General features: G+C 44.0%; 1 protein-coding gene across 1 annotated transcript; it reads left to right on the top strand.

Moving 5' to 3' along the window:
- Positions 1 to 11,290: 11,290 nt before the first annotated feature.
- On the top strand, positions 11,291 to 12,515 carry LOC122729834 (peptidyl-prolyl cis-trans isomerase FKBP8-like). Its single transcript, XM_043968924.1, is given in 3 exon segments — positions 11,291 to 11,742; positions 11,744 to 12,308; positions 12,310 to 12,515. Coding segments are annotated over 3 exon segments (1,221 nt in total). The 3' UTR covers positions 12,514 to 12,515.
- Positions 12,516 to 13,191: the final 676 nt, after the last annotated feature.

Raw genomic sequence — 13,191 nt, 5'->3', positions numbered from 1 at the left:
CCCCCGCGCCGCTCCCCGCGCCGCCGCCCGAGCCCTTGCATAATTGATGACTCGGGCCCGCCGCGCGCGCCGCCGCGCCCGCTCCCCCGCCCCCACCTGCCCCGGCGCGGGAGCGAGCGCCAGCTCCAGAGATGGACGGGGAGAGACGGCGAGAGAGACAGAGGACAGAGAGACAAGGAGAGAGACAGAGATAGGGCACAGAGACAGGAGACAGGAGACAGAGACACAGAGACAGAGGAGAGAGACAGAGACAAGACACAGAAACAGAGGAGAGGGATGGGGAGAGACGGGGAGAGAGACAGCGAGAGAGACAGAGACAGAACGCAGAGACAGAGGAGACAGGCAGAGGGCAGAGACAGAGAGAGACGGGGAGACAGAGGCAGGGAGAGAGACAGAAGACACAAAGACAGAGGAGAGACAGTGAGAAAGACAGAGACAGGGAAAGACAGTGAGAGAGACAAAGGACACAGAGACAGGGAGGGACGGTGAGAGAGACAGAGGCCGGGGGAGACAGGGACGGAGGAGACAGCGACAAGGAGAGACAGAGGAAAGATGGAGAGACACACACACAGACTGAGAGTACAGGGAGACAGAGGAGACAGAGAGACAGAAGAAGAGAAAAATAAGAAATAGAGAAACAGATGGAGAGAAAGACAGAGACAGAGAGAGCAAGAGAGACAGAGACACAGAGAGAGCAAGAGAGAAAGCTGCCTGAACTGTCTCTCCCTTACCCTCTCCGCCCAGCCTGTAGACCCACCCCCGGCCGGGTCCCAGCAGACAAGCTCGTTTTTGGTTGTCCGGGCAGGAACCCACAAAATCCACAAATTTTCCTTCCCCACTCCCCCGACCCATACCGCTCTCAGTTACCCGGGCTAGGAAACTCATATAAACCAAAAAACTTTCCTTTCTCTTCCCTCCCCACCCCGCTACATACACACACTCCCTCTCAGTTATCTGGGATAGGAAACCCCACATATTACAAAAATCTTCCTTCCCTTTCCCCCGCGCCCTACCCAACACACACACACACACACACACACACACACACACACACACACACACACACACACACGGAACGACGGGTTTGAGAGCGTGTTTCTTGTTTTGTTGTTGTTGTTGTTGTTGTTGTTTTGTTTCGGGGCTAGGCCTGGATAATTTAAAGTTGAATAATCAGATGGTATCTTCCCCCTCCTCCTCCCCTTCCTCCTCCCTGGGGAAGTGTATTCAGATTTACCTTCCCGATTTAGGTGGGGAAAGAGTTAAGGAACGGGGTTTTCCCGTTTGAGATTATTCATTCAACAAGCATATATTAAGCTCCAACTAAGGAAATCATCCACCCTCAAAGCAATACATCTATTGCCTGGTGGAAGGACTAGTCCAAGGACAACCAACACTTATTTTCCCTCCCCATTCCTAAGGTTCTATAACCTCTGCTCCCTCACTTCTGTCTAATTAGTCTATCTCACCTTTGTATTTGTATACTCAGAGAGTTGTGGGCACGGTGACGGTGCTGGACAAGGAATAAGTCAAAATAAATGTTTTCGTTCATTCATTTCATCTTTACCCAGTGCCTGGAACCTTGATAGAAGCCAACTGTGTGGAAACATAAAACTATCCCGCGTGCCATCAAGAAATGTGCATTCTGTTGGCCCATTTATTCTATTCTTTCTCGAAGAGGACCCTTTTCCCAAAGAAGTCAAACGACCGACCATATTGCCATATTGCCATTGCGGTGCCACAATATACCGAGTTCCCCTGTGGTCACCGACTTTTGGGAGGCCAAGAATTCCAGATTAAAGGGAAGATAAAATTTTGACCAGTGGACAGAGGGCTCTGGTATAAAAAGTAGGCAAGACAGGTTCCTTACCTTTACAGAGCAGCGGTCTGCGATTTGGAGGGCCAAGGCATGACCCCAATAGGAGTGTGAGATTAGCAGCACCCCCACCCTCCCTCCAAATGGCTAGTGTAGGGGCTAGTCTCCACGCCAATCATTCCTGCGCACCCCAACCCCTCCCACCACAATGCAAGGTCCAACCTCCCCACTACTACCTAAGTGCTGACCTTTCTGGGTATTTAGCCTGGTACCCTAGTGCCTATAGCAGCAGCAGTTACGCAGCTGCCTGTGTGAAAACTTTATCCTGTGGCACTGACCCCCAGCATGCTCAACTTTTCCCCCCTCCCCTTCATCCTGTGGCAAGCTTTGGCAACTGTGGCAAACCCTATTCCCTGGGGAAAGTAACTAGAAAAAAGCCTCTCCCCATGTTCGTTCTGGAAACTGCAGAGTGAGTCTCCTAAAATAAGCTGCCATGAATGGGCTGCAATCTGCAGAATAGATGTCATTATGCTATCTCCACAAACCCACTAGACTTCCAACCTCCTTGTGTCTGTTCAGGTCATCACCAACCCTCTGTATACCCAGGGTCACAAACTAGGTGTCATCCTGGACTCTCCCTCACCCCACGTATGCAAGCAGTTACCCAACATTATGCTTTCCTCGGCACTGCTTCTAGCTACACACTACATCTTCTGTTCTTCAACTTCTCTCCGTTCATGTGGCCACCACCCTAATTCTGGACCTCTCACCTATTCTGCTGCAATCACCTCCCTATTGGTCTGCCTGCCTTGAGTCTCTCCACTGCAATTCATTGTTCCTTCAGCTACCAAGGGATTTTCCTTATTCTCAATTGGAATTGTCTTGGATCATTGTATTGCTGAGAAGAGTTAAGTGTATCACAAAGTGTATCACAGTTGATCATCAAATAATGTTGCTGTTACTATATACAATGTTCTCCTGGTTCTGCTCTCTTCACTCAGTGCACTTAAATCTTTCCAGGTTTTTCTGAAATTTTACCTGCTCATAATTTCTTATAGCTCAATAGTATTCCATTACATTCATATACCACAACTTGTTCAGCCATTCCCCAATTGATGGGCATCCCCTCAATTTCCTTTTTTTAAAAGGAGCATTTTAAATGTTTTTAAAAAAATTATTTATAGTTTTGAGTTCCAAATTCTATCCTTCCTTCCCTCCCTCTCCTCACTCCTCCCTGAGGCAGTAAGCAATCAGATATGAGTTATACATGTGCAATTATGTAAAACATTACCATGTTAGTCATTTTGTACAAGAAAACTTGAAAAAAAAAGAAAAGAAAACTTGAATAAAAGAAAAAATGAAAGAAATTGAAAAATAGCATGCTTTGGTCTGTGTTTAATCAATATCCATTCTTTCTTTGGAGGTAGATAGTATGCTTCATCATTAGTCTTTTGGGATTGTCTTGGATCATTGTATTGCTGAAAATAGTTGTCATTCACAGTTCTTCTTCAAACAATATTTCTGTCTCTGTGTACAATGTTCTCTTGGTTCTGCTCATTTCACTCTACATCTGTTCATACAAGTATTTCCAGGCCTTTCTGAAATCATCCTGCTTGTTGTTTCTTTTAGCACAATAATATTCCATCACCATCATATACCACAGCTTGTTTAGCCATACCCCAATTGATGGGCATTCCTTTGATTTTCAATTCTTAGCCACCATAAAAACAGCTGCGAGAAAGTTTTTGTTCAAATAGGTCTTTTTTCTCTTTTGGGAAGTGCTTTTGGACAACCCTCTTATTTAAAACAAAAAACATCATGGCATTGACCCTTCTCCAATTCTAGGCACCTCTCTTTTTCTTCAGCATCATTCAAAAAATCATGGACAATGATTCAAGAAGTACAACTGTCATAAAACTGGTCTCAGTAGGACTGTATCATTATGTATTGGGGATGAAATATGCTTTAGCGGAAAAAAGACCAACCTTGGAGTTTGAAGCCTTGCATGCTAATCCCAATTTTGATATTAATTAAGCATGTGACAGTGAGCAAGTTATTTAACTCTCCCTGGTATCTCTTCTGGGATTTCTCTCCCAATACCCACTTGCAGTGCCAGATTGGGTCCCCAAAAAGAGGCTAATCGCTTTCCCCCTGAGTGTCCTAGAGGTATTTTTGAGGAATTTGGGTTTCTGGTAATGTTGTTTATGAGCCCCCATCTAGTATGCTCCTCCAATATCAGTTGACATTAATTAGCTTTTTTTTTTTTTTTAACTGAGGCAATCGGGGTTAAGTGACTTGCCCAGGGTCACACAGCTAGTAAGTGTTAAGTGTCTGAGGCCGGATTTGAACTTAGGTACTCCTGAATCCAGGGCCAGTGCTCTATCCACTGCGCCACCTAGCTGCCCCAATTAATTAGTTTTTATAAAAAGATATGAACGGAGAAAGTAGAGCAAGAAAATAAGTTACAAAATTATTTCCCCAAGCTGGGGAGGGAAGTCCTCTATCCCAAAATATACATATAAGATTCCTGAGGAGAGGAGGTTTAAACTTACACACATTTAGAGAATACAGAAGACCAAGAGTTACTTCTAAACTCTTGAAGTAGGGAGGGTTTTTCCTCTTTGTGGAGTGCTCATGAAGTTCTTCTTAGGTTTAACTCTCTTTAGACTCCAAGAATCACCATCTTTCTAGAGTCCACAGCAAGCATTTGTCTCTGTCAGATCCCTAAAACTGCCTCTGTGCTTAGCTGACTTTTTTTTCATCTCTGTCTACAGGCACGTTCTCTGTTGTCAGCCACTGTTGTTGCCTCTGGTGAATTCTGTTATTGCCTTCACTTTCTGGGGGAAATCACTGATGGTTCTTTTGACCTTTCTAAGTTTATTCAATTGTAATCTGGTCAATTCTAACTCAGTATACTCGGTCACCTAAGATCAGGAAAGAAAAAACACAGAAGCATCAGAGGTGCCACATATATTCATGGCATGCCTTATTCGGCAGCTCACAATAGTTTTTGCTTCCCTCACTACTGTGAAAGAAAGTGGCAAAAGGGCAAAAGGAGATATATCAATTCTTTGTTAAGTGAAATCAGTTCTGGTTCATCTTAAGTCATCAGCTCCTCCAGCTCTTCAGCCAACCACCACACAACACTAGCCCCTTAGTCACTGATGGCCAGAAATAGGATCATTAAGCCTCTACCTATTAGATGAGGACCAGACAGGGAATATTGAATGTGCTCTAACAGGAAGGTCAAATCTGACCATGCTCTAAATACGAGGCCCTCATTGGCCCATCCCCACCATTATAGAAAAATTTCTCTTCATCTCTAAAGTGTGCAGAGTGGATTAAATCATCTCTGAGGTCCCTTCCACCTGTAGAATTCTTTGAATCTAAATTAAAGCAGGAATTTAGACATTAAATAGCTTGTTATGGTAGAGAATTAAATTTTAGTTAACGGTTTGACTAGATGACCTCTAAAGTCACTTCTCCTGAGTTCAAGTCTGGCTTCAGACACTGGACACTTACTAGCTGTGGGACCCTGGGAAAGTCACTTAACCCTCAGCGCCCCACAAAACAAACAAACAAAAAACTCATAAATATCCCTTGTGATGTTACTCATGTTATCTACTTCCTCAGTGTTGCAGAGTATACGTATACTTTTCCATTTCAAACAGACACTCCCTTAGCACTTTGTTGAGAGTGAAGGGAAGGTGTTTCTGGTAGAAGTTTAGCAAATAAAGAAAACTTCTACTCTTTCAGGGTTTATGTCTTTAGAGTCACTAAATGGTCCATTATTTTGAAAACCTTGTTAGTTCAGTACATAGCATTGTGCAGGGCCAACGAGTCACAGATTTGAACAAATAATGGCCTTTTACAATTGTAGCAGCCCCTGACCTTGCCTTCTTTGGAACATCAGTTGCAGAAGCCTCCTTGGCAAGCACATGCAAACCTGAGGTGGGCCTGCTCCCATGAATGCATGATGAAGGGCCCCTTCTGCCCCTTCACCCTTCATAGTAAGTAAAGATTTCTGAGGTCTGTTTCCTGTCAGCAATGATGGCTCAGGGATTCATGCTGTGTGGTAACAAAAAAAGTCTTTTAATTAGCAGCTGAAGAACTAGAACAATTTATACTATGACAACATTGCAAACATGAAGAATTGCTAAAGACTTAAAAGTCTTTAAACCTATCTAATCAATGTAATGATCAACTGTGTTGGACGATGATAAATGCTACCCACTTCTTGACAAAGAAATGATGGGCCAAATATACAGAATGAAGCACTTGTTTGGATAGGGAAAATCTGGGCATTTCTTTTTCTTGACTGTGCAAATTTGCTGTGCATCCCCACCTCATCCCTCCTTGGAGGTGGGGGTAGAGGACAAACATTTGATAATTTCAAAATTTTAATTATAAAACTTAAAATTTGGACACTCTGCTAGAAATTCATAAATACAAGGGAATGATCACCTCTCTTCTGGCTTCTTCCTGACAAACTTAAAGTATAAAGACAACTATCTAAGCTCTCTCTTCCTGGAGTCAGAAAGACTTGCATTTAAATATTTAGATTTTACTAGTGGTGTGATCCTGGGCAAATCTCTGTTTGCCTCAGTTTCCTCAACTGTAAAAAGGACAACAATAGTGTGAAGAATTAATTGTTATTTGAGGTTTTTATGACCCCATCTTTTGGCTAGGATTAAAAAAAAAAAACCTTAGCGCAGGCACGGGCCTTGGGCTCCGCAAACCGCACTGTGCTCCACCCACTGGTTGTAGCTGTTGCCATGGTGCTGGCACCTCATGTCATCACCACTCACAGACGCCTACATGGGCTTGGCAAAATTATAATGATTGGAAGCCTAGTGAGGGCAGTCATGTGACTGTCAGAGCAGCCAGCCAATTGGCTGGGGGCTATGTGTGGTCAGCCTGGGGTCTGCTGGAAAGAAGGGAGGTTTTCTGCCATTCTAGCATGAAGCTGGAAGGTGACAGGACGCTGCTTTGTGTTCTCAGCTGATTCCTGGGTGGTGGTGTTGTTCAGGTTGTATAATTTCCCTTTCCTCATTTTATTTCCTTTCCCTTGATCCTACTGATCCTGTGTGTTTTTTAAAGTTCGTTCTTATTAAATAAATCCTGCTCTGTTTTGAGGAAGACCTTGCCCCAATATTGCGGCGAGCCACCTAGCTAACACTCCCCAATTAAAAATTGTTCCCTACAATAGCATGTACTGGATCAAATGAGATAATATTTGTAAAACATTTAGCACAATGTCTGCCACATTTTGTTGTTGAGTCAATTCAGTTGTGTCCAACTCTCCAAGACCCCATTTTGGGGTTTTCTTAGCAAAGATATTAGAGTGGTTTGCCATTTCCTTCTCCAGCTCATTTTACAGATGAGGAAACTGAGGCAAATAGGGTTAAGTGACTTGCTCAGGGTCACACAACTAGTCAGTGTCTGAGACCAAATTTGAACTCATAAAGATTAGTCTTCCTGATTGCAAGCCTAGCGCTCTATACACTGCACCATCTAGGTGATTAATAATGCTTATTCCCTTCCCTTATGCCCGAGATAGAATTGCCTCACATTTGTGCCTTCTTTCATTTGGTACAAGACCTTGTGAAATCTAGAAAGGTAAATGTCATCTTCTACTTCCAGGACATCTGAGAAGCTACCTCAGCCACCTGATCAGGGCAACAGCAGCAGAAGTGAGGAGTTTGGGGGAGAGAAGGAAGGTAGGGAGCACATTAGAAAATAAGAACCTACATGGCATTAATCTGACTGTACACAATGGGAATGAAATGCAAAATAACTAATTAGCAGCCCTCAAATAACTGCCTGCAAATATCCCAATGAGGCTAGAGTATTAGTTGTTCAAGTAATGGTATTAGTAGTAGCAAGTTATTTAACTCTATTCTAAACATCCTATGATTCTTTATTGCTTAGCATTCCCTTTTTTATGTGGGAATAAACAGCCTATTCCATACCTGATTCATATTTGTACTCTTGGTACCTCATTTTATTTCCTCTCCCCACTCCTCCCCCCCCCATGCTGGGAAGAAAAAATCTCAGACAAGAACCAAAAATAGATTTGTTTCTTGTGAATCCAAGGTGGGGGTGGAAGTGAAGAATTGGGAAACCATCGCCTCTCTACTTTTGGTTGATTTGCCCCTCTTCTTTTTTAAATCATTCTATTCAAAGATAATTTGTTCAATCTTCACATCACTTCCAAATATCATTGTTTCCTCAGAATTCTCTTCAGGAGAAACAGATTTCAATCACTTTTTAAAAAAAATTGTGATGCCAGCATTTTTCAGTTGGAAAATTTTATCACTTTGATTCTTCCTGCTTTCCTTCCCCAGTTAATAAACCCTATAAGCAGTCAAGTCAGCAATTGTTTTCCTATTGAAAAGTTAGGCAACCCTAGAGCAATGAAGCAAGGGCAAATTGAGAGGGCAGGTAGAGGGCAAGGATTGGCAGAGCTGTGGCTGAACTAGACAAACATTATCAGTTTATTGAATTGAATCTCATTTGATCCTCACAACCACCCAGAGAGATAATAACAACAGGTATTCCCACCCCCTCCCAATTTATAGATGAGGAAACCATGACTCAGAGATGTTAAGTGACTTGTCCACAGTGACATAGCAAGTATCAGGGGTAAGATTTGCACTCAAGTCTTCCTAGCTTCAGGTCCAGCTCTATCCATTATGATAAAAATGGTTTGCTTTTATTTCCTACACCTCTCTGCCCCAATACAATTCCAGAGTTGAATTTATATACCCTTCAAAACACTAAAGTCTGAGTACTATTTCTGTATATTTTTGCATTATCAAATATTTGAAAAGTTGTCATATAAAGAAAGAGAGAAGACTAAGTCTGTATTGCTTTAGAAGGCAGTATAGCTGGATTTTTTCCAGTTTTTTTTAATATTCTGAACTTAAATACCAAATAAAATGAGCACTTCCATATACATAGTGGAATAGATAAAGAAGCTTTTACAAAAACTAGGAATCTCCATTTTATATGGCTTATTTTCTTTTAAAATTCATAGAAAAATCAACACGTAACTTTAAAAATGGTACTGTTTGCTTGCCATTCATTATTTCTGGTCTTCTGTTCTCTATATTATATATAAACCATTCAAAGACCCCCCTGTTTTAATTCTTCTGGGGGCTACTCTATTTCTAAGCCCTCTTTCCCTCTCACCAGCCCAGACCCCATTAAAAATGAATAAATTAAAAGAGGAATAAAACTATAAGTGGAATTTTGTTTTGTTTTTGTGATTTTTGCGGGACAATGAGGGTTAAGTGACTTGCCAAGGGTCACACAGCTAGTAAGTGTCAAGTATCTGAAACTAGATTTGAACTCAGGTCCTCCTGAATCCAGGGCCGGTGCTCTATCCACTGTGCCACCTAGCTGCACCCATATAAGTGGAATTTTAAAAGAGGGAGATTTCCTCTTAACATAAGAAATTTAACAAATAGACTTCTTACAATCAATAAACTTCCCTGTGAAGTAGTAAGCTCCCCATCACAAGAGATATTAAAGAGAAGCTGAATCAGAAGTTGGCCTTGACTTTTACAGTCCCTTACAACTTAATATTTGATGATTCTTTGATTCTATCTTATTCTTCATCAGTACCTTAGATGTTTTCTTACCCTCTCATCATTCCTAATTCTCCTGAAATTAAAACAGCACCTATCACCTTTGGTTGATTTGCCCCACTTTCTTTTAAAATTATTCTACTCAAAGATAATTTGTTCAATCTTTACATCACTTTCAAATATCATTGTTTCCTCAGAATTCACTTCCCTTCAGGGAGAAACAGATTTCAGCCACTTTAATTGTGATATCAACATTTTCCAGTTGGAAAATTTTATCACTTTGATTCCTCTTGTTCTCCTTTCCCAATTAATAAACTCTATAAGCAGTCAAGTCAACAAGCATTTATTAAGCACCACTATATGCCAAGAACTGTGCTAAGTAGTGTGCATTGTGCACAAAACACTCCTCACATTTTCCCCAGTGGGCATCCATATGCCTCATACATTATTCTCTAACTTTCCCCCAATGTTATCCCATTGCCTATATATGCTTTGCAAATAGTTTTCAACAAACATTAGTCAGTTTACAATATTTACTGATCATCCATTATATACAGAGCCCAAGCAAAAAACTTTCTGCCCTCAAGTAGCTTTCAGTCTGTTGGGAGTATATAAGACACATATGTTGCTAAGAAACTTGCCAAGTGACATGCAAACTGATGCAAGTTCATGTGACCTGATCCCAAAGTCCATCCATTTCTGGAGATTATTTCATTGTGCCATTGTGCCAGGAAAAGATGGCAAAAGGGGAAGAGAAGAGTTTTTGTTTTTCAGTCTCTTAAGGCTCTCCAGGCTCTTTGGGTTCATCTTCTGACTATCAGCTTTGAGAAAAAAAGATGGGTAATACCAGCCCCTCTTCAGGTTGAAGATTCCAGAAGGAAGTTGACATAAAGAATTTCAATCATGTGCTTATTCTATACTGCCCTAGATACTTAATGGAATTTCCCTTTGAGTAAGATCTGGGAACTCTCTCTTAATTGAGCTGAGTTACCTGGGAGAGCTCCTTCAATATGTTTTGTCTAGTGTATATTCATATATGTGTATGTTTCTATTTATATACAAATACAGATACATGTGTATATATGTGTGTGTGTATATATACTTTCTCTTATTTCTATTTTGCTATCTACTTAGATTAAATAGGCATACTTGTTATAGTACATTTACTATATATGTGAGCATTGTGGAATTGGTATTTAGTGGAAAGAGAGTCTGGCCCCAACTTCCTGGCAAGAATTAAAGTCTGACTTAGAGAAGGGATGGGGGGAGATACTTGAGATAGATCCCTGTTTCCCTATGAACCATGCACAACAACCCATATTATTAGTCTAGGGGATGTAATATTTTTAGATTCAAGCTAAACTCCTTATTACTCTTTCTTAACAAGGAAAAGGAAACTCTATATCCCAAGTTTGACACCCTTCCCACCAAATACCAGTTCCACAATGAGTATATAAATTGGGAGCAAGATAATTTGGTTCAACCAAAAGAGATTCCCAAACCTTATCCAAAGGGAAATTCCTTGAAGTATCTAGTGTAGCAAGCTGAGAATCAAGACATGATCAAAAGCTACATGTTGGTTTCTTCCCAGAGTCTTTTTTTTCTTCAGAGACTTGAAAGGGGATTGACATTGCTCATTTTCTCTCTCAAAGGTGGAAATCAGATGAACCCAAAGATAACAAAGCAGACAAAGTGAATCTCTCTTCTCTTCCCTTCTTGCCAACTCTTCTTTGCCTCTCATTTGGGCTTAAAAATTGATCACCCCCGAGGCCCGGCAGCAGCAGCTGCTGGGTGGGTAGGGGGGCCCGCAGGACCCCGGGGGTCCCGAGCTGGTGCCATGTGTCCCCGGGGGAGCCAGGCTGGGACCTCACATCCCTCAAGAACCATGGCCTTCAAAGCTGTGCCCCTCACTGCAGAACCAGGCCCTGTTTCTCCCCTACCCTCCGGGGCTGCCCAGCTGGATGCCGGTGAAGATTTTGAGGTCCTAGATGGAACTGAAGATGAAGAGGAGGAAGATGATGATGACCTGAGTGAGCTGCCCCCCTTGGAGGATCTGGGAGCATCCCAAAATGAGGGACCCACTGAACCTCAGCCTGCAACATCTGAAGAGACAGGGAATGCAAGCCCCCTCCAGGAGTGGATGGATATATTGGGTAACAGACTGCTTAGAAAGAAGATTCTCGTGGCTGCCCCGCCTGGGGCTGAGCAGCCCAGCAAGGGTCAGGCTGTGACAGTGCAGTTGAAGGTCTCTCTTGAGGACGATGGAACACAGGTGGAGGAACAACCTCGCCTCACCTTCACCCTGGGAGACTGTGACTTTCTCCAGGCTTTGGATCTGTGTGCAACTCATGAATGTGGGTGAGACAGCCCTGATCATCGCAGATGCCAAATACTGCTTTGGAGTTCATGGCAGGAGTCCTGCCATCCCTCCCAACTCAACCCTTTGGCTGGAGGTGGTTCTGCAGACAGCAGTAGATGGGCCTGACCTGGAGCTGCTTAATGGGCAAGAGCACATCAACCTGGCTGACCACAAGCAGGAGTGTGGGAATGCCCACTACCAGCGGCCCGACTTCGTCCTGGCTGCCAACTCCTACGACCTGGCTCTCAAGGCCATCGGTGCCAGCTCCAAAGTTGATGTGAGCCCAGAGGAGGAGGCAGAACTGTTGGAGCTCAAGGTGAAATGTGTAAACAACCTGGCTGCCTCACAGCTCAAGCTGGACCATTATAGCACAGCCCTGAACTCCTGCAGCCTGGCGCTCAGCCACCAGCCAGATAATATCAAGGCCCTGTTCTGGAAGGGCAAGGTGCTGGCACATCAAGGTGAGTACGCTGAGGCCATCCCCATCCTGAGAGCAGCCCTCAAACTGGAACCTTCCAACAAAACTATTCATTCAGAGCTCTCAAAAGCTGGTGAAAAAGCATGCTGCCCAGAGGCACACAGAGACTGACATGTACAAGAAGATGCTTGGCACTGTTGGTGCCAGTGGACTGCCCACCAAGGGCCCTGCCAAGGGCCCCCGGTCCATTCCATGGAAATGGCTCTTTGGAGCAACTGCTGTAGCCCTTGGGGGCGTGGCTCTGTCTGTGGTCATTGCTGCCAGAAATTGAAAGCCCAGACAGACAGATGCTACCTCCTTCCTGCCTGGGCTCCCCTGTTCCTTGCAGCCCCCGGCCCGCATCTTCCCTGTCCCTTTCTTGTCCCAAAGCCTGACCTGCCCCAGCTCATCTACCACCTTGCGGTGACCTAGGATTGGGTCAGTCCCTATGAACGAATGAAGAACACAGAGCACCCAGGTGGGGGGGGGGGTCCTGTCTCCCTCCCTCTTCGGTCCTCCCCACCAGAGCTGGGCTGATAGCTGGGGGCCTGATCTGTCTGGCCAGGGCCGGGCGGAAGATCTCACACAGCCCCAACGGGCGAGGGGATGGTAGACCAATGGAAGTACGTCATGGACGCTCCAGCACCAGCCCAACTCTGCCGAGAATGTCGTGATGGAGATGGTGGACTGGGCCTTGGAAGTGGGCATTTTCACACTGCCCACAGGGAAGGGGAACTGCTAGTGTGCTCAGGCCCTGGCACATTGGCCAGGCCTGGGGCCCTTGAGCTGGCCGGAGTCCAGAGGCCCAGGGCAGCCTCAAAGTACTTTCTACCCCATCCTCCTTCCCTAGACCTAGCTTCCGGGTTTCCTGGCATATGGCTGGGGCACATCTGTGAATGGGGAATTGGCTTCTGTTAAGTGGGAGGAGACTGTGCCCCTTGCCTTGGCAGAAGCATCCTCATGTGCCCAC

This window comes from Dromiciops gliroides, chromosome 5 (genome assembly GCF_019393635.1).
Source record: "Dromiciops gliroides isolate mDroGli1 chromosome 5, mDroGli1.pri, whole genome shotgun sequence".
NCBI lineage: Eukaryota > Metazoa > Chordata > Mammalia > Microbiotheria > Microbiotheriidae > Dromiciops > Dromiciops gliroides.
The sequence above is the reverse complement of the archived record's forward strand: the minus strand, read 5'-3'. Positions and strand labels throughout refer to the sequence as shown.